The sequence below is a fragment of the Anolis carolinensis genome, chromosome 4 (assembly GCF_035594765.1).
Source record: "Anolis carolinensis isolate JA03-04 chromosome 4, rAnoCar3.1.pri, whole genome shotgun sequence".
NCBI lineage: Eukaryota > Metazoa > Chordata > Lepidosauria > Squamata > Dactyloidae > Anolis > Anolis carolinensis.
In genome coordinates, this window is record NC_085844.1 from 137,799,774 (window position 1) to 137,818,026 (window position 18,253).

The 18,253-nt window shown below is 40.0% G+C and overlaps 1 protein-coding gene across 6 annotated transcripts in view; it reads left to right on the forward strand.

Annotated features, from left to right (window-relative positions):
- sorcs2 (sortilin related VPS10 domain containing receptor 2) overlaps nucleotides 1-18,253 on the forward strand; it is a 235,375-nt gene that overhangs the window by 82,734 nt on the left and 134,388 nt on the right. For all 6 annotated transcript variants that reach the window (XR_010005741.1, XM_062979510.1, XM_016993086.2 and 3 more), the window contains exon 3: nucleotides 12,719-12,818. Coding sequence is in view for 5 of the 6 variants with exons in the window: in XM_062979510.1 (XP_062835580.1) it covers nucleotides 12,719-12,818 (100 nt within the window). In the remaining variant the exon portion in view is untranslated. The remainder of the gene's footprint in view (nucleotides 1-12,718; nucleotides 12,819-18,253) is intronic.

The following is an 18,253-nucleotide window of genomic DNA, read 5'->3' on the forward strand; positions in this document are numbered from 1 at the left end:
ACTGTATATGTTGAAAACCCAAGTCCTTGAGTGCCTGAACATTTGCACTATTAGCACTAGCAATACGTATCTTCTACGCAGAGGCCAATAGGTATCCATAACCCACTGTATTCCACTGTTAGAAAACTGTGTGGCTTCTTCTCTTTCAAACCTTGGGCCCTGTTTGCTAACACAGTTCACTGTGACCACTATGTCACCTCTTCTTCTTCTTCATTCACACAGTCGTTTCCGACTCTTTGTGACCTCATGGACCAGTCCACACCAGAGCTCCCTGTCGGCCGTCGCATCCATTTAATTTTCATGGCAAGAATACTGGGGTAGGTTGCCGTTACCTTCCCCAGGGATCGTATTTAGTCTGACCTCCCTGCCATGACCTTCCTGTCTTGGGTGGCCCTGTACGGTTTAGCTCATGGCATTATCGAGGCACACAAGCCCCAGCACTACGTCAAGGTAACAATCCTTTGCATAGGGATGTCACCTCTACTACCAGAATAATCAGTTGTGGCACAGATATTTGAAGAGTTAGTAGGAGTCCCCTGGCGGCGCAGCGGATTAAATTGACCGAAAGGTTGACGGTTCGAATACGGAGAGTGGGATGAGCTCCTGCTGTTAGCCCCAGCTTCTGCCAACCTGGCAGTTCAAAAACATGCAAATGTGAGTAGATCAATAGGTACCGCTCTGGCGAGAAGGTAATGGCTCTCTATGCAGTCATGCTGTCCACATGACCTTGGAGGCATCTACGGACACCAGCTTAGAAATGGAGTTGAGCATCAACCCCCAGATTTGGACACGACTAGACTTAATGTCAGGGGAAAACCTTTACCTTTTCATAGAAGTCCTTTTAGTGAGCCACTGCATGGTTCACAAAGTTCAGGAGGTGTCGCACCCCAAAGGTACGAGAGCACTCATAAAACAACACCGAGGTGTTCAAGCAAAGCAGTTTATTGAGGGATATATATATATATATATATATATATATATATATATATATATACACACACACACACACACACATATACACACACACACACACACACACACACACATGCATGCAAGCAAACAGTAGAAAGAGTCAATAGAGCAAGTAGCCCATAATATAATATCTATAATAGTTCAAAAAGTAGTTCTTCAAAGTCTTTCAAAGTTGTAATCCATAAACAGAACTCTCGGTATACTCGAGAGTCACAAGGCACGAACTCCAACAGGGTATCCTGGAAATGGCACAGGATCAAGAGACAGGAACAGAGATGCTTCTCCCAAGAATGGCAATGTTGACACTGCAACAAAAACAAGGAGCGAGGCTACCGCTCAATGAGATCCAGGACAATCACAGTTTCACATAGGAAAGTTTATTAATTACAGTGCTTGAGAGCCAAACGTTTACTTCTTCTCAGCACTTCTCTTTGACTCCTATCCTGTGAGATAGATTGTCCCCGATCAAAAGACACATCCTCCCTTACAACAACTCCATCTGGTGAATCCAGCCTTGAGTTAACATCGGAATGTTCCCCAATTAGCTGTTCCTCTGTAAGCATAACTTCAGGCACCTGCAATGTCATTGGGCTCTGATCCAAACCCCAGAGAGGCTCAAAATCCAAATCAGCCTCTGGGTCCCACTCCGTCTCCTATGGAGGGCCAGATCCTGATGGCTGAGCTATAACAGGAGGCCATCACGTCTGTCATGCAAATATGCACATGATGTGTTATCACATGATTTGCTGTCAGTCACTGTATCATATTCCAGTGCTTCTTGCATCGTGAATGACTGGGATGGGATTCCCATTATTGCCCCAATGCAGAACCCAGCAATATAACCCATGGAGATAAAGTGAAGTACATGGAAGAACCTTTTTGCCATATTTCACAACCTTTATGCAAAAGATATGGCCCTATCATCATTCCTGGTTTTTGAAGATTTCAATCTTCCTGACCTTATAGAAAACCACATAAACAAAACTGGGCAAGAACCCTCTAAAAAAAAAAAGCACCTCTCTCAGGGATGTGGGACCAATTATAGCACACAACTTGTCAGTCCACGTTAGGCTTTGGTTGACCTCATTCCCCTGCAGAAACAAAAATCTTCTGTGGTAGCAATAGGGAGGAAAACCTGGACAGTCCACTGGGATCTGTCCAATTACGCTGATGCTCAAAGTAAATTGACCTGCCTTTGCCTGACTTCTTTTGACTCTGACTGATGTTTCCTGACTTGGTCTTTCCAGAAGAAATTCTCCCTGAGGGCACCCAGTTCCTTTGTTTACCTCAGAATAGGAGGAAGCAAAATAGTTCCCACTGCAGAAGGTGAGGGTGATATAGGGAGATGGACTAGTTCCCCTGAGTCATTGTCATTGTTAACTACTATGGTTCTAATTGATTGCATGTTGTGGTTCACCTGGTTTTCCCAGCTGGATCATTATTCAGTTGATGCCATGTGAGATTACAAACATCTCCTTTGAGTTGGTGTAAGTCATGATGGGCCATGGGAGAGACTCCTCTTCAAAGCTTCTCCTTTTCAGAAGGGAGAGTGGCAGGAGAATGACAAGAGAGTCACAACCCCAAGCCTGTGATCCTCTGGCACTTTCCCTGGTCAAGAAGTGCGGAGACAGTAGCAGCTATGGATGGGGGGATACACATAAAGGCTATCGGTGGTGCAGCAGGTTAAACCGCTGAGCTGCTGAAATTGCTGACTGGAAGGTTGGCAGTTTGAATCTGTGGAAAGGGGTGAGCTTCCACTGTTAGCCCCAGCTTCTGCCAACCTAGCCCTTCAAAAACACGTAAATGTGAGTAGATCAATAGGTACCGCCTTGGTGGGAAGGTAAATGGCACTCCTTGTAGTCATGCCAGCCAGATGACCTAGGAGGTGTCTACGGACGATGCAGGCTCTTTGGCTTAGAAATGGAGATGAGCACCACTCCTCAGAGACGGAAGGGGAAACCTTTATCTGTGTTTGTTGCTTCTAGGCATTGAATGTTTTGCCTTGTGTTTGTGTTTGCTGGAATCTAACCTGAGTCTTCTTGGGGAGATAGTGCGGGATACAAATAAAGTATTATTATTATTATTATTATTAATCCACTTAACTCGCCACAAAATTCAGCCAAGCACCAGTTTTTGGTTGCTACTCACCATTTGTAGTGAGTAACGGCAAATACTTGGTGCACATTTCAACTGGTATCTGGAGAAGCCAGTCTTTGAAGGACTGCCCAAGATCTTTTATCCATATAATGGAGATCCATAGAGAGATGCAAGTTAGGGCTGATGACACCAGGGGACAGGGTTTCAAAGAAGAGTAGTCTTTCAGGGAAAGGATTTACCTGGCCTCCATCCAGTCTAAATTTGCACATTCAGGTGCAAATATTTTAGATGTTTTGGTACTAATAATAAAGGGAATATATATCTTTTGGGTTGATGAGTCCGAGAGACTCTACAGGGCAGGTCACAGTACTGGTGATGCACCAGTTAGCATTTCTAATTTGAGTTTAGAAGACGGTAGCACAGGAGCTGAGGGTAAAAAATGCTAAGTGCAACAATCTATGTGATGCAACTTTTTTCTTAAACTATTGCTGCAAAGCCAGATAATCAGATCTTTCTGTGGATATTTGAGGAGGACATTGCACCAGGCAATGTTTCCAGAGCATTCCCATCAAGTAAGTAAGTACAGTAGAGTCTCACTTATCCAAGCCTCGCTTATCCAAGTTTCTGGATTATCCAAGCCATTTTTGTAGTCAATGTTTTCAATATAGCGTGATATTTTGGTGCTAAATTCATATATACAGTAATTACAACATAACATTACTGCATATTGAACTGCTTTTTCTGTCAAATTTGTTGTATAACATGATGTTTTGGTGCTTAATTTGTAAAATCATAAGCTAATTTGATGTTTAATAGGCTTTTCCTTCATCCCTCCTTATTATCCAAGATATTCGCTTATCCAAGGTTCTGCTGGCCCATTTAGCTTGGATAAGTGAGACTCTACTGTAAGTAAGTAGGTAAATCTTTATTTATATACCGCCCTCTCTCCCCGAAGGGACTCAGGGCGGTTTACAAGCATAAAAACAGCAACATACATTACATAAGCAGCACAATACACACATTATTAAACAAAATTAAAAACCTATACAACTCATAAAACAGTGAAGACCATAAGAAACAATCACAACAACTACAAAGTGTTCTGATATTGGCCAGTCCAATCAAAATGCACTGACTACTATAGAGATTGAACGGGGAGGAAGTCATTAATTTTTAAAGGATAGTTTTTAATTTCATGTCACGATATTGAACATCCAAATTCAGATATAAATATAATTCAGATGTAATATGCATTAATTTAAATTACTGAAGATGCCAACTATAAAGAATAAAAACATGTATGTGCCCTTTAAGATTTGGCCGTTTGAAGCTGATGTGGCGAGAGAAATGCCTTCCCCTTGTTCTTTCGGAAAGGAGTTTGGGATTCTGCAGCAGACTTGCCGCTCCATTTCTCCTCAACACTCCTTTGCCCAGCTGGTAACTTTGCATGTTTACCTAGGCTCACTGAACTGACTGAATTAAGATTCTAGATTGACATATATGGGACCACAGTGTCTAACTGAATTGTTAGTTTAATTAATTTGAAATACTAAATTTGCACAATTAAGGGAATGTAAATAAATTCAGTTAAATTGATGTAAGTGTACCATGTTTTAGCCACTGCTCAGAAAGTTGTACTTAAAAGCAAGATAAAGTATTAATAAAGTATGAAAATGAGATGATGCACTAACAAAATCACAACACTTGCCCCATTATACTCTTCAAAGGAAAACATCAGGCCGCACAACATAACAGAGCTCACATACACATGCAACAAAAAAGGTTTTTTTAACATTCAATTCAGATAAATGGGAATTCAGCTGAAAAGCTCATGCTTAGCCTTTGCTTTAGTTCCTATTAAAGTGAAGTAGGAAAGGCAAAATAAACGGTTGTTCAATACTCTTAACAACAAATAATGATTACCATCACACTTTAGAAGACATAGGTACTGAAATGAAAATACGAACAAACCTTTATGCAGCACTGTGGGAATTGTAATTCAGATCCCTCAAAATATTATTTTGGATTAGAACCCCAAGGACAAAAATGGGAAAGCAATTATTTTCAATGCTGTGTGTGTTTGTGATTGTGTTTGTGCTTGAAAAAGGCAATGGTCTTTTGGGAAAGTTCTCTCTTTACAGTTTATTACCCACTCAACTATTCAGAAGGGAAATATCAAATGTAATCCCATTTGATACTTAGACACCTAGTTGTTGTGTGCCTTTCTGATCTATGGTACTCCAAGGAGAACCTATTGTCACACCTCAGGCTAGTTTCACCTTGCTTTATACACAGGTTGAAGTCTATTGTAGTTTATTAGGAAATTCGAAATAAACAGTTCTTTAAAAGCAAAAGTAAAGTTCCAAAAGATTGTTGCAAAGCAAGGCTTCACAGAATAATCCAGGAAATCATAAGGCATAAAACAAGGTCCCATTAGAGCATCACAAAGTCACATGAACATGAACACACAAAGGCTGCAAGATAATCCAGGAAAACGAGAGCCTGCTTCTTGACTTGAGCGAGAAGTTGCTTTGACAAAGGTTTGTCTCTCAACACACTGTTTTAATACCCTTTGCATAGCATGAAGGCATTTCTTTGGCTTCTGACCTCCTCCTTTTTTGCTGTTCTAACACTCCTGTAAACCCTGAATTCCAAACGACCAGCTCGATCTAAAGATTCTGTTTCGTCAAGGCCAGCCAGCTCATTAGCATCTTTCTGCATGCTGTCAGACTGAGAACTGACCTCCTTTCCTGAGTCAATTTGCACCTGGCTAATTTCAGTATCATCAACACAATTCCCTGCTGTGAGAAAGCCTCCCTGTTCCTCATCTTCTACAGCAGGGACACTCTGAACCTGAATCCCATAATTCCCATCAGAGTCATCTTGATCCTGAATTCCATAATCCCCATCAGAGTCACTCTGAGGTTCTAGCTGAGTCACAACACCTATCTATAATGGGGTTTTCTCAGCAAGATCTGTTCAGAGGGAGGAGGTCTTAGATTAGTGGTTGTCAACCTGTGGGTCCCCAGATATTTTGGCCTTCAACTCCCAGAAATCCTAACAGCTGGTAAACTGGCTAGGATTTCCAGAAGTTGTATGTCAAAACACCTGGGGACCCACAGGTTGAGAACCACTGCCTTAGAGGAAGGCAGAAGTGTCCTCCCTCTGAACGTGCATCTGCACTGTTATATTAATGCAGTTTGACACTATTTTAGCTGCTATGGCTCAATGCTATGGAATCCCAGGAGTTGTAATTTGGTGAGACATTGCACTCTTTGGCACAGAAACTAGAGACTTTGTAAAAGTCCAACTCCCAGGATTCCATAGCATTGGACCCATGGAAGTTAAAGTGATGTCAAATTGCATTAATTCTGCATTATAGATATACTCCAAGACAGTGTGGTTTGCCCAGTGTAGCCAGATGGGTTTCCATGGCTGAGCAGAGATTCAAACCCTGGTTTCCAGAGCCACAGACCTACACTTAAACTGCTATACCAAACTGGCTCACATAGGACAACACTACATGTATTTTTTTTTTGCCTGTCAAAAGAAAGGTGTCACTCATTTTAATTCTGTTTTCACAATATTCCATGCTGTGAATGCCAATCCCATTCCAGTTCTTTTTCAAATGGGAATTATACAAAGAAGCAGACCAGGGTTCCTTATTAACTAAATCAGACACCCAAATAGTTTTCACGAGGACTGCTGCTAACTGGCTAAGGTCTTGCTGCTTTCATGTGCTTCCTTCTTAAAATGTTCTAAGACAAAATTTATCTTCAGTCACCCATAATAGAAGAACAATGCGGCTGCAGTAATGCATTTCATGCAATGCATACTTATTCGCTGAGGCTTATGAACCAATATACCTGGTAGTCAGTAATGTGTCAAAATGTTCTTATGGTGCATCTATACCAGTGGATCTCAACCTGTGGGTCTCCAGGTGTTTTGGCCTACAACTCTCAGAAATCCCAGCTGGTTTACCAAGAGATTTGCAGGATTTTTCTGAGGCAACGCTGATGGAAACGCTCCAGGAGTTGAGTGTGATGTCTGTAGACCATCCACATTTCGCAGGCATATGACAGGGTTAGGAGGACAATAGCTTTATAAACAAGCATCTTGGTATCCCTACGGATATCCCGATCCTCAAACACACTCTGCTTTTTGGGGGAAAGTGTTGCACTTGCATAGCTCAAGCGGTGCTGTATTTCAATGTCAGTGTTGACTTTTGTGGAGAAGTGGCTGCCAAGGTAATGGAAATGGTCAACATCTTCCTGTTATACATGAATTCAATATATAGGGTATCTCTCTTACTAAACTTTAAAATAAAATTTCTAGATTTATACATGAGTGTACAGGGTACCACTCTTATTTCAGCAAGATCCTTATTAATCTGTAGATAAGCTAGAATTTTATCAACATTTTCTGAACACAATGTATAGGAATAACTCCTTCGTTCTTTCAGATTATACTCATAGAATGTAATTCCTCCTGCAATACTCTTGGGCAGTACTAATCCAACAACCTGCCAGGATGAGACAACCACAACAGGTAGATGGTTTGATGTGTCATGAAAGGACAGAAAATCGTTAATTTGTTGTATTTTTTCTTCTAGGGAAAGGAGAGACATTTCTCCAGTTTTCTGATTCAGTTGCAAATACATGATCTCCTAATTTCCCTGGCATTACCCTTTGGAGTGCAGATTCTTTTCCTGTTGTACCCTTTCCCTTACTGACAGAAACTCAAACTGAACAACAAAACCCTCAACCCTTTTGGTTCTTGGCAGCTTTGGTTTCGGCAATTGAATGTGTCCAGTCCTTTCAATGCAAGTGCTGAGCACAACAGCATTCGCTTCCAAATGGCAGGCAAACAGAGGAAATTCTCATGATTTCATCTTTGTTGTCTCCTCCCCTTCAGTGCGTGTGTTGTGGATGAGAGATGAAATTCCCCTTCAGCTGTGCTAGCTACAACCAAAGTGAAAAAGAACAGCTGGAAAAGAAGTTTCAAAAACTGATAAAAATCCCTGTCTGCCTTCTTAAAAAATGAGGGCTGAAACTGCAAATGGAAGAACTATTTTGTTCCGGCTTTGTTCCAGGAACACTGAACCAGGATGGCCCTGTCTTCTGTTTCACAGAGATCTGTATTCTGTTTGCAGGGCCACCAGAGTACAATTTTCTATTTTATTTTCATTTGTTGAAGATAGGTGGGTGGGTGGATGGATGGATGGATAGATAGATGATAGAACTATATTTCCAGGAACAAAGTCTTATCAAAGTAGCTTGCTACTTCTGTCTCTAAAAGGCAAATTACTTTTCCAAGGCTAGTTTTACAATAAATAGCCTTAACAACGCAGAGCAGAGGTTCCTCAAGATGTCCATCAGGAGTTAATGCCTAGACAGCAAATGGACTGAATAGTATATTTGGACACAGTCTTTCCCACCATGGTGAGTTATAGTTTACTAGCATTTGAACTACTGGTATATTATTTTTCAACTGTGCATTTGTGCACATATATTACATATATATTAACATGACAATTACATAGAGATCTGTGTCATCCTTTCTTCTCTTTTGTGATGTGAAAATCCTGACATTGGACTAACCCTCACATGTATCTGCATGTGCTAAAAGAACTCTCCTTTGCGGATTTTATGAGCCTTTAGTGGTCTACTGTTTTTTCCTGCTGTATGCTGTAGAAAAAACCTAAAATTAACATCAAGAAGTGTGCAGGCGGACAAGTGAACTGATTAATTATACCAATTAGAATGCCCCATAGTTTCTTTCCTTTACATGTGACTAAACAGAACAACAATCAATGTCATTTTGAATTAGTGTTTAGGAATACATAAGGGATCTGTAGGTGTTTTGAATAGCCACTGTTTTGCAGACATTTCTGTCCAATTTTCCTTTATGTGTTATAGTTTCAATTCTGATGAAAAATGGTTAAAAAATCAATAAACCCTCAAAATTGTGTTAATAGAAATTATGGAAATTAATTCTCTAGACTGCTAAACGTTAACACTGCATGCATCATGTAAGAGGCTGTAAAGAAATAAGGGACATGGAGTAGGCAGACTGTATAGAATTAGAAATTTTAGTGATCACAGGTATTTTAAGGATGTTAATTCAGCCTCAACTTTATGGCAATTATTTCCATGGTTATCTTCCTTACCCTACTTCTTCACTGATGGTTCTTGTCCAAATGCATTAAAATTGATACGTTCTAGTTGTCTCCACCTGAAGTCTTCACCTGAACAACACCAACAGCTATATCAGACTAACACATTTTGTCGAGGCCAGTAATCTAGTGTACAATATTTTGGCTTCAAAAAGTTGTCTAAGTAGTGTTGGGAAATATGGGAGGTAGTAGGGTATCTCATTTCTAAGCTGAAGAGCCGGCGTTGTCCGTAGGTTATGTGGCCGGCATGACTGCATGGAACTCCATTACCTTCCCACCGGAGCGGTCCCTATTGATCTACTCACATTTGCATGTTTTCGAACTTCTAGGTTAGCAGAAGCTGGGGCTAACAGCGGGTGCTCACTCTGCTCCCCAGGTTTGAACCTGGGACCTTTTGGTCTGCAAGGTCAGCAGCTCAGCACTTTAACACACTGAGCCACCGGAGGCTATTCGGCTTAGAAATGTAGATGAACACCAACCGCCAGAGTCGGACATGACTGGACTTAACGTCAGGGGAAACCTTTACCTTTACCTTAGTGTATCTCATAAGCAATTAGTATTGGCAAGCTGAAGTTGAATAACAAACTTTCCCACAGCAGCGTCGTTCCACAAAGTTTTGTAGCTTTACATGCAAATGCTAAAGCTTTCATGACATCTCACGGTGATTTCTCTGTAGCATGTGTTCTAGAAACATGGAAAAGTTAGAGATAAGACCAGAAGCTACAAAATGGAAGATGAAAAAACTCAGATTAACTGTGGACTAATTTCTGCAGGAAGAGAGACAGTGTTCATACAACCAACAAATAGGAAATGACATGTATTTATTGTTGTTGTTTATTCATTCAGTCGCTTCCGACTCTTTGTGACCTCATGGACCAGCCCACGCCAGAGTTCCCTATCGGTCGGCACCCCCAGCTCCTTCAATGTCAAGCCAGTCTCTTCAAGGATACCATCCATCCATCTTGCCCTTGGTTGGCCCCTCTTTCTTTTTCCTTCCATTTCCCCCAGTATCATTCTCTTCTCCAAGCTTTCCTGTCTTCTCATTATGTGGTCAGAGTACTTCATTTTTGCCTCTAATATCCTTCCCTCCAGTGAGCAGTCGGACATTATTTCCTGGAGTATGGACTGGTTGGATCTTCTTGCGGTCCAAGGAACTCTCAGAATTTTCCTACAACACCACAGTTCAAAAGCATCTATCTTTCTTTGCTCAGCCTTCCATATGGTCCAGCTTTCACATCCATAGGTTACTATGGGGAATACAATCTATCTATCTATATATATAAAAGAGTGATGGCATCAGGGCAGCGGACAAAACAACAAAACTACAGGCCCCCCAATCTCCAAATTTGACAACACAACCCATCATTCACGGCTCTAGGTTGATACAACAAAAAGATAAGAAAAATAAAGTCCTAATTACAGGGAGAGGAATAATAGTTTTTATCCAATTGCTGCCAGTTTGAAGGCTAAGCTTCGCCCACTTGGTCTCCTAGCAACCTACTCAGTCCAGGGGACAGGCACAGTTAGGCCTCACTTAAGCCTCTTCCACAGATTATCAGATTTTAACTGGATTATATGGCAGTGTAGACTCAAGGCCTTTCCACACAGCTATATAACCCATTTAGAATCTTATATTATCTGCTTTGAACTGCATTATCTTGACTCCACACTGCCATATAATCCACTTCAGTGTGCATACTATACATAAAGACAACCATACAACAGACATTCAATACCACCACTACCTCAACAATTTCTCACCAACATCACCAGACAACGCCACAGCAACGCGTGGCCTGGCACAGCTAGTTGCTTTATATTATGCCTAAATTCTAAGAGATATTCAAACTAACAGCTATGGAGCATGTTGCTTCTAACAAGTAGTGGAGAGCACCTTCCATATATCAAAATTGATACAAAAGCCAGTATAGTACCTATTTCCAGTAGTGCCTCCAGTTGTTTTGAACTACATAATCTCCAGCCAATTTGTCAATGGCTCCACATTGGAGAAAGCTGCACTGAAACAAAATGTTTTTATCTTGTTCTACCAGTGGTTTTGTGTACACACATGTCATTTCTACTGCAAGAAGTAGCCCCCAAGGCATATAAGACAAATGTTTCTATTAATGAACATATCTGTCTTCATCAAGATACAAAAGCAGTACTGATATATCTCCATTGTAATACACATTATGATTTGGATGGAGGTTTTTATTCCACTGTGTGTATTATGATAAAGAAGGGCAGATAGGTAACTTTTTGTCCTTCCAAAATTGAATTTTGTCCCATGCCACACTGCTAATAGAATATTACACAAAAGTAATTCATTGAAGGTAATCCAAACCTGAATGCTGGGGAGATCTTCAATATAAATATATATTCCTGAGGCTGTCTTGCCATATTCCCTGTGCCCAAACAGTGTGCAGGCTCCTTGTAAGTCAGAGTACTGTGATAATCATGAATGCAAATCTATCCCATAGCTTGCAAACAGGCTTGCAGTTTGGCGCGGAGGTCTGCTGACACTCCCTTTACAGCTTTCCATGAATCCTTAAAACCTGTTCCAGAGTTGTGGGAAGCTGTATAGAACCACATTGAGAGTGATATGGAGGCCAAGTAGCTGGGGGAGGGAGGGAGGGGATATGCGGGTGGGTTGCTAGTGCAGTGATGGTTTTGAACTAGTAAGTGCAAAAACATTTATGTATTAGAAAGCTTATCTGTTTTGTAAAAGAGAGTGAAAAATCTGCATATATTTATTGTTTTAAACCACACAAAGGATTATTTTCATGCATTAACAGCCTCCAACATACCTGTTTCAAATTGCTTATATGTAAAATGAACTGGTGTTGGTTAGATATTTGTCATTGTAATTTGGTGATGTCATTCAATGAACTTTACTGTATTAAACTGCTAGAAAGAAAGAGCTATTTGTTCATATTAGGTCACCTCCTCTCTGTCTTTCCCTTTTGGGAAAATGGGCTCTCTTTTTCTCTCTTTTGTTTTCTTTTTTCTTTCTTGATTTATATCCAGTTTTTCTCTAAGAATGAGAGACAAGATACCTTGCCAAATTTTAAGATAAAAGTTTAGTTGGAAACCTGTTTTACAAAGTCCTGATTGAGGCTAATCAATGGGAGACTGGAATCACAAGTTGAGTGCAGTTACTTGCTGTTAAGCTTTTGTGGGCTTTTCTTGTGTTTTAGTTTTAGTTGTAGAACTCTTGAGTTTTTTTTCTGTTGCAATTTCCTTAGAAGCTTAAATTACTGGTTTCCTGATTTACAAATGTGAAGGCAACTCTTACATTTCATTCACATGATCTGCTGGAGGAAGACCTTTAGAACTTCAAGGTTACATGGCCGTATTATTTATGTAAATTTGAGCAAGTATGATGGGTAAATTATGTGTTCATGCTTGTTGAACTTAAAAAAACTAGAAACTGAGTGTCAGGATGCACCTCAATGTCTCTTTTCTTCTCTCCAGATCCTCAGATTTTGGAACACTGTACACCAAGTTGAATCTACAGCCAGGGATTGCTACAGTAATTGAAAACTTTTACATCTGCCCTACTAACAAAAAAAAGGTAAGGGTTAATTTTCCCTATTTGTGGGTCAACTCAGCAAATGGCTGTGGTCATTTTGAGTTTGAAATAAATTCCTAGAGAAGGATGTTGTTGGTATTGCCTTCATAAAGCAGCAGCTGTTGGAAGTGCATCAATGATGCCAACTCTGCATCAACAATGTAAAAGGTTACATGCTGTGCAGTGCTAATTTTAAATAGTTATTAGTTAATTTTAAATATTATTATTATATTCCATTTTATATTTTATATAATTCTATTCCATTCTATTATTCTATTATATTATCCTGTTATTATTATATTATTATGCTATTCTGTTATTATATCCCATTATTATATTATCCTATTAATACCATATTATTATCATATTATGTTATTATTATATCCTATTATTATATTATCTCATTAATATATTGTATATTATTATATTATTATTATATTATCATATTATTATTATAGTATATTATATTATTCATCATTCATGACTACATTGAAACTAGAATAGAGAGAAATCAGTGTGGAAACCTTGTGAAACCTAAACTGCAAGAGGTACCATAGATTGTTGCACATGTAAATAATAGTAGTAACAAGAAATTCTTGATAGGATTCATAGTTTGTCTGGTTATGCTGGTTTGCGATGACAAGTACTTTACAGTATATAATAAATGTTCATTTTGTTGTTATAAATGTGAGCTCTTCTTCATGGAAAAATAAGACATCCCCTGAAAATAAGACCTAGTGCATCTTTGGGAGCAAAAATTAATATAAGACCCTGTCTTATTTTCGGGGAAACAGGGTAGCCTGACTCACACTCTTTTCTATCAAAAACTCTGTAGTTCGATGTTTTTCCAGTATCCTCCTCAAACCTGTTTGACTGAAATAAAAATCCTATCTGTCCTCTTTAGAGGCAGGTTTCTGCCTTTAAAAATGTTTTGCTTACCCACAGTTCTCCTTCACAGAGTTTCTGAGTCATATTTAGCTATTTCAAAATCAATTCTTCCTAGCACCTTCTTCACACTCCTCTCTTTCAGAAGTCATTGCTTTGTTGAGACCTCAAAAAGTCTCAACCAAAAGCAACAAGATATTGTACATTGATATATCCACAAAGCATTATGAAACAGTATAACACATTAAACTATATTTCTACAGTTTTGTATCAACACTAGCTTGGGGACCCGGCGGTGCCTGGGTTTTTAGAAAAAGGAATTGTTTGTTTTGGGATGCTAGGTAATATCACTTAAGTTTGATCCAGAACTCTCGATGGCTGGGTTCAGTGCTGTTTGGATAAGAGTGAACTACAATTCCCAGATTCCCAGGGTAATTACTCCCAAAACCTGCCAGTATTCACAGTTGGCCATGTTGATCTATATGCCAATTTTGGTCCAGATCCATGTTCAGGACTCTCTGGATAAGGGTGAAGTACAACTCCCAGATTCGAGATCAACCACCCCCAGACCAGACCTGTATGCACAGTTGGCCGTGTTGCGTCTGTATACCAAGTTTGGTCCAGATCTGACGTCAGCTGGTTTCAGTGCTATCTGGATGCAGGTGAAATACAACTCCCAAAACCAAGGTCCATTCCCCTACTTCCCTGCATTATGTTCAGTTGGTCGTGGGGCTTCTCTTTGCTGAGTTTGGTCCCAGTCGATTGTCGATGGGGGTCACAGTATCAATGAAGGTACTGCAAGTCCCATCATACATGGCAAGTTTGGTCCAGATCCATTGTTGGTTGGGTTAACAATGCTCTCTGGATGTAGGTCAACTACAACTCCTTAAATCATGGTGAGTTCTCCCCAAACCTCTTGTTCAGTTGCGATCAATTCCTCTGTTAACTGTGTGCCATAGGATAGGGTAGGGAAAGGTTAAGGGAGAGGCAGTGGGCAAGGTCATGCAAATTAAGGAACCCTGGGAAACAGAACATCTAGGATGAAATTGTCCCCACATGAAAGCCTTCACTTGGGTGGGGGGCAGATGGTGTTTGTGAAGGACACTGGCAGGTTTTGGGCTACATGTTCATGGCACTCACTATAACCTGCATGTTAGTGAAGGGAGGGCCATTGGTGTCTCCTGCTCAGTGGGAACTATAGCTGTTTGTGGGGACAGGAGGCTTTCTATGTAAGTTGACACCTCTGCCACATACAAACATACACATTTTTTTACTTTTATTATGTGTATAGATTACATGTCATAGCAATATATACAACATCATTTTACTATCATTAACATATTTACACTACATTATCCTTAGGGTTTCATCATCTTAAAACATTTAAACATTCCTCATAATAATGATGTCTATTATTACATAAAAACATTTCACATTTTCCCCTCCATTTACTAAGATTCATGTGATGATTACCCCATGCTTTAGTTTTTTCCTCCATTTCCCAGGCCATATGGTGTGCATGTTTACATGTTACCCAAAAAGTGAAGGAGGGTATATTACAGCCTCTCCAGTTTGTATACAATAATGGGCACCTTGAATTTGCCCTGGGAAGTCAGAACACAATACTTTATAGGCTTTGAATACACTTAACACCCTTTTTAATTTTACATGGTAGTGCAGAGGGGGCCTCATATAACCCAGTACAAAGCAGATAATCTGTTTTTTTCCCCCATATGCTGGTATATAGAGTGATGCAGATCCAGCCTTGGGTTGATCAGTTCCTGATAAGGTCAATATTTCTTCTCATTGTGGTCAGCTGAGCTAGGATCACCTTGATCAGGAAGTTCCGCACTTTCTGACCCAAGACCTTTCTACGTTGCCATAGAAAATCCAGATTATTTGCTTTGAACTGGATTATCTGACACTGTAGACGGGGCAGTGGTCTGCAAACATTGGTCTTGTTGGGCAAATGGTTTCCAATCAGACATGGAGTAGGAATGTCTGCATGAACAGTTAGATACCAAATTCCCTTCCAATCTTTATATTTACATTAATCTGGCTACAGGCACTGGGAATGCTGGTCTGTACCTTTGATTATGATTGGTGTCCTGACACTATATCATTTTGGCTGATGAGTTGGGGTTTAGCAGTGCATAGTTGAGCTCTGCTGTCCCTCATAGCCAACGTTTGCTACATATTCATTTGCACTTGTTGGTTAAATTCCCCATTCAATTCAGGATTCAAAGACACAACCATTCAATGCTCAGCCTACTCAGAAGGTAACCTGGTTTCTTCCTCGGGTCCTTCTGATTCCATGGCAACCACCCTAGTTGGTGAATTGTCTCCCTCAATGTTTAATGTCCCATCTGTTCCCTCAAATTGGTTCTGTCCCACAAAGATAACTTGTTTGGGACTTTGAGGTATATTTTTCTTTCTTGTTTCACTGTTTTAGGCAGTTTATCTTGTACCAACCAAGTATAACCTTGTGGGAGTAAGCTGCAAAACCCAATTATGTTTATTACGGCCTCCTTAGTTTCCTAGAACAACCCAATGTTCTAGACCCAATTATGTTTATTACATCCTCCTTACTGTTCTTAGATTGTCTAATCTACTGCCTTCTTCAGTCCTCTAAACTCTTTTCTGTGATGTTTCCTCCTTTTTCATTCCTCAAAACTGGTCAAGAAGGAGTCACTTCTCAATCACTTTTTCTAGTTCTCTCTCAGAGATTTCCACAGTTTGTTTAACTCCCTTTAAGTCATAATCTGAGGATTTCCTCATGTTTATCTGACCCTTTTACCTCGGAAAATAATTTTTTTGAAATTAATATTATTGCTTTCCACATTATGTTAGCTTGCTTCCTTGTTCCTTAGGTGATTTCCTATTGTACCTCATACCCTTACTTCAGAAATCACCATACTGAGATCAGGGTTTCTACTAGAAGTGAATTTTCACTCTGTTCTTCAGGTAATCCCCTTCTATACCTCAACCTTTTTATTTCAGGGATGCCATTGTCTATTTGTTCATTCAAGCCTTTTCTTTGACTTCTTCTTTATCAGACAGGTCTTCTGATCTTAACAGTATCAGATCAGTTCCTATTTGATCACATCCTACCGCTGCCACCACATATATATGACAAATCCCTTTAACAGGCTGGTCCTTAACCGCCAATTCCAAAGAATCCAGCCACTCACCCTGCCACCAAATACAATGATACCTTGATTTAAGAGTTTAATTTGTTTTGTGTCTGAGTTCCTAACTCAAATCACTTTTACCTCAATCAAAATTTTCTATTGAAATGCGATTAATCAATTCTGGCTCTCCAGGAAAACCAACCCACCCCCATTTTTTGTTAAATGTTTTTAAACAAAAAATGTACTTTATAGATAAAAAATCATGTATAAATGCACATTCACATTCACATGGAATAATAAAAAAGAAAGATAAACTTTAAAATGGTAGAAACACAGAGTTGTGGCAAGGAAGCAGAACACACAAAGTGAAGAGGCAAAAGCATAATTTTCTTCATACTGTACTCATTCCAGCCTCCCTCCCTCTCCTGCTCTCCCTCCTTCCCTCTCTCTCATCATGAAACTAAACATACCAGGAATAAAACCACACAAAATGAACTAACTCAAAGTTCCTCAAAGCAGACAAGAGCAAAGCGAATAGCAGTCTTCCAAAGTGGACAGGACCACGGGGCATGGAAACACGGAGGTTGCTCCTTGAAGCCCTAAAGCGCTGTAGTTTCACACTAGTGCTCACCTCTAGCGCTAGCTCTTATGTCAAAATGCTGCTCGCATGCCAGAGCAAAACCCAGTCTGAGTGGCAGCTCTTAACTAAAAAAACTCTTAAGTTTGGGATGCTCTTAAGTTGAGGTTCCACTGTATTCCCTTTCTGGATTGGTTGGCTCAGTCTCAGGTTGACTTCTTTATAGTTGTATGGCTTCCCTGGGGTGCAGCGGGTTAAACCACTAGGCTGCTGTACTTGCTGACCAAAAGGTTGGCGGTTCAAATGAGCTCTCACTGTTAGCCCCAGCTTCTGCCAACCTAGCAGTTCAAAAACATGCAAATGTGAATAGATCAATGGGAACCACTCTGGTGGGAAGGTAACCATGCTCCATGCAGTCCTGTCCAGGTGGCCATATGACCTTGGAGGCATCTACAGACAACGCCGGCTCTTGAGCTTAGAAATGGAGATGAGCACCAACCCTCAGAGTCGGACACGACTAGACTTAATGTCAGGGAAAAACCTTTACTTTTACCTATAGCTTCTTTAATTTTGGTATGTGTCACCTGTCTCTACTTCAGGTTTGACAGCTATCCAGAAACAAGTTTCAGTCAACAACAACAATACGTTTATTGGAGAAGCTAGGAAGATTAATTCTTGTTTGTTTGACATGTGCAGTGCTCTAATAAGAAAATAGCTAGAAATCAATTAGCAGTTTCAGACATTTTGGAAAACCGAAATGAGCATCACAAACTAAAACCCAGAAAGGAAAAGAGGGCACTTAGCACGGAGTCGACATTATAACACTGCATCAGAGACTAAAATAA